The following is a 4,087-nucleotide window of genomic DNA, read 5'->3' on the forward strand; positions in this document are numbered from 1 at the left end:
AGGCTACCCGCTTTGGTGATTCTGGCACCTGTGTAGTGGGAGAGCTCTTGTGCTTGCATCTTTCCCAGAAGAGTCGACCCTGGGAGGCTAAAGGTCCATGCAAACTGTTAGGGATTGGAATGTGGACAGTCTGACTTAGTGGTCAGAGCAGGAGTCAGGAGCCAGAAAACAGAGCCTAGGGTCAGAACCAGAGGCAGACACTAGATTCCAGAGTCAAAGATCAAGCTGGAATTAGAGCCAGGAATCAGAGCCAAAGGTCAGAACTGGACTCAGAGACAGAATACCAGGGCCAAGGGTCAGATCTAGAGTGTAAGAACAGGGGCAGGGATCAGGAACACAGCAAGAAGGCAATAACCAGTCAGGGAATCAGGGCTCAGGAGTCAGGTGAGAAGGCAGGGTCCATTGTAGTAGCCAGCCAGGGACTCACCCAGTTGCCCAGACAACTTCCTGTGCCTCTTTCTGGTTTAAATAGCAGAGCCAGACCCATCCGTGGAAGCACACACTCCTCCACTCAGGACTCCTGGGGGTGGTGCCTCTGGTGGGTCTAGGCTCCATTAACCACTCAGCCTAGCAGCTAATAGCATGCTGCTGGATCATAGCTGGGCTATCAGGGTTGCCTGTGGACCTGGGTTCGAGAACCAGTGATTTCCCCATGCTATGCTTCTGTGCAGAGGAATAAGAGGGAGGATAAGACTCTTTTTTCACTTCCTGAGTGGGAACTAGGGGCCTGAGGCAGGGGCTGTGAACCAGTACTGTCCTCCCTGCTCAGAAGTGGCTAGGGTGAAGTCTACTTTTTATAATGCCAATCATACCTAAATGTATCATAAAAAATGTTCTTCTGCTCTACCAACACATCACACAATGGGATGGTATCATGACATAATTAAATGTACCATGGGATTATATGCCTTTCAAAATCTTTACTGTACAGTTAGGGCCAGATTCTGCAACCCTTACTCGCACTGAGTTGCACTTGATCCTGTCAGCATTCCCTTTCCAATCAAAAGAACTAAACACAAACGGCCACATTCTGCTATCCTTACAGCCTTGCTCCATGCCTTACCATGCAAACCGTCTCACTGAAGTCACTGGGCCCACGCAGAGAGTGAGGTATTACTCAATACGAGCAAGGGAGCAGAATCTGGTCAGGAGCAAGTTACTACTCACGATGAATACGGGCGGCAGAATCTAGCCTTTCTAATCAATATTCTATACCCCACAGCACATTTCCATTACAAAACAAACAAAGCAGTAAAGTGTCCATAAAGGGTGACGATATGGAGTGGTGGATTATATAATGATGTACAACGCCAGCATACAAGTCTACATATATTGAGTCCCATGAGTTTGTTTTAAAATCTGTATGTGTCAGTTGCACAAGCATACAGTACTGGTCACATCATTAGCACATACATCATTGAAAGGAAAAGCCTTAAATTTTGACTCATAGGCTGTTTTATTTAGAGAGGCTTTTCTCATCACTGTATATTTATTCTTCATTAAGGCAATTTCGCAGGGGGAAAGAATGTGCATTAAGGCAAAACTCACTTTTTTTGCATTTGAACTACAGTAGAATGCACTTAATGAGCATAACAATGAATACCACATGCCAAAGAATAGATTCAGTGCAATGTATTTCATTCTAAACAGATAGGGCTAGATCCTCAGCTAGAGTAAAGTGACAGACCTATGTTGAAGTTAATGTGAGCTATGCTTTTTTACCCCAGTTGAGGAAATGGGCCCCAGTTCCGTAAAGCACTTAAGCATGTGCCTAATTAAGATAAGTACATGCTGAATTGCCTTGCTTAATCTGGGCATGGCCCCTTCTGTGCTCAGTAGCATACCTTGTATTGTCTGCAAGCCTGTTCGAAGTTGTTAGCAGGGCTGAATTATTATTTGATAAATGAATCTGTCACTATGTGGCCTTATGTTCAGTTCACTCTGGTCCCAGCTGAATGGATGCTACTACGTGAGTAGAGCTCTCCTTAAGTTCTTTGGCACAGATTTCATTTTAAGGATGTTCTTGCTTTGTTTTAAAGGTTGTCATAAAATAAAAATGAATGATCATCTTGCACAACATGGGCTGTGAAGGTCTCACAGAATTAGGATGCTCTGAGGGCCAGCATTTTATTCAATGATTAATGTCATGTTCTGCAAGTAATGCCACCGATATCACTGGGACTACTCATGGTGTAAAGTACTATTTAGTCTGAATAAGGGCGCCACAATAGGGTCCTTAATTGGCACTTTTGTTGCCACGAGAGTTTCCCAACAAAGTGGATTTTACTATCACAGAAAAATAAACACTGATAAGGACACTATGCAGTACCTGCATTGGCTTAAGGAAATCTCTTTCGTAGGTCCAGGTACAAGCTGAAGGAAAGCGTAGCGTAAATGTCACAAGCGTGAACACCCATAACAGAGTTAATGTAACATTTCACAATCCTGAAAAAGGTGTATAACCTGATCCTGCTCCCAAAACAAAAATGCCAGGTGACCTCCAGACAATGACCTGGACAGCCATTAATATCAGCACGTGTAAAGCTCGTGTTGTTTGGAAACATATTCAGGAAGCAGAAAAGGCTACATCTAGAAAAGGGGATAATGTGGCAAAGAAATCAAGCACATTGCTGTTCCATACAGAATATGGTAGATTGTTTTGCTGGATATGCATGTCATCTTTTGTATGATTTGGAACTTTGTCTAGCATTCATGCTTTGGTAAGTACCAAATCTGCATATTTCCTTGATAGCTGAGTCTATGAGGAACATCAGGTCTGAGGGAGTCAGGGGGCATATACCAGTCATGAGTATCAGTCTTTTATGGCTTAAACTTTCTTCATTCCTTTTCCCATAAGGCAAGCAAACACAGTCATGACCATTTTGGGTTTTACTTCAACCAGGTCTTCTGGAAGGGCATAGACTCTTGCTCCAATTTTTCTTGCCATGGAGATGGCATATCTACATTGGGGGGAAAAATTAAAAGAAATGTAAGAAACAACCTTAGTAATCTATTTGTTTAACAACTTCTTGTGCTTCATACAGATAAACAGTAGACTGGAGGTGAGTTCAACCGTGACAGAGAATGGGAGAGTATGCAAGGTTTCAGATGAAAGATCATGAGTTTGGTTTGAACTATATTAAATTTAAGCGACAAAGAATCCCATGGCACCTTATAGTCTAACAGACATATTGAAGCATAAGCATGCATCTGACGAAGTGGGTATTCACCCACGAAAGCTTATGCTCCAATACAACTGTTAGACTATAAGGTGCCACAGGACTCTTCGTTGCTTTTTACAGATCCAGACTAACACGGCTACCCCTCTGATAATTAAATTTAAGGTGGTGGCAAGATGTCCAGATCCAGATGCTGGAGAGTGTATCCAAGATTCAATATTAGATGGCTGGAGACAGACCAGAAGTAGAAAGGTAGATTTGTGAGGTATTGGCATACGGATAGTAGTACAGTTTTATGAGTTGATGAGTTCACCCAGATATAGAAGGTAGAGTGAGAAGAGGAGGGAACAGAGACCTGTGGGACTCACATGGGATATAGCAGAATGGAGGAAGGGGACACACCAGAAGAAATGCAAAAAGAATGGCCAGGGAGAACAAGTGTTGGAAAAGTCAAGGGAGGATAAGCTGGGAAGCAGGAGGGAATGATCTGCAGTGTCAAAAGCAGCAGGAAAGGTCAAAGAAGATGAGAATGGCCTTGAGACCCTGAGATTTGGCAAGGAACAGGTTAGAGACCAAGCTATGAGCAGTTTCAGTGGAGCAGAGAGGCTGGAAGCCAAACCAGAAGGGACTGAAGATGGAGTTAGAGGTATGTGAGGCAACAATTGAAGACAGAGTATTCAATAAGCTTCTCTCTATCTATGGACTATTATAGCCCTCCATCACTATCAGATCAGAGTGCCTCCAAACACTAGAGAAGAAGTGAATCCGTTAGTGTGGTAAACGTCTGTCTCAAATCTGGACTTTAGCGTACAAAATCTGGGTGCTTACTGTGAACCTCCCCCAAGCTTATACCCAGCTTGGATCTGATATCGCTGCCACCAACCAGGATTTTTAGGGTTCCTGGTCAC

At 43.5% G+C, this 4,087-nt stretch overlaps 1 protein-coding gene across 1 annotated transcript in view; it reads right to left on the reverse strand.

Moving 5' to 3' along the window:
* Positions 1–1,437: 1,437 nt before the first annotated feature.
* The window catches only part of LCP1 (lymphocyte cytosolic protein 1), a 43,225-nt gene continuing 40,575 nt past the window's right edge, over positions 1,438–4,087 (reverse strand). Inside the window, exon 16 of the mRNA XM_032790654.2 lies at positions 1,438–2,960. Within this exon, the coding sequence (XP_032646545.1) occupies positions 2,828–2,960 (133 nt within the window). The 3' untranslated portion in view covers positions 1,438–2,827. The remainder of the gene's footprint in view (positions 2,961–4,087) is intronic.

Source organism: Chelonoidis abingdonii, chromosome 1 (assembly GCF_003597395.2).
Source record: "Chelonoidis abingdonii isolate Lonesome George chromosome 1, CheloAbing_2.0, whole genome shotgun sequence".
Taxonomy (NCBI): domain Eukaryota; kingdom Metazoa; phylum Chordata; order Testudines; family Testudinidae; genus Chelonoidis; species Chelonoidis abingdonii.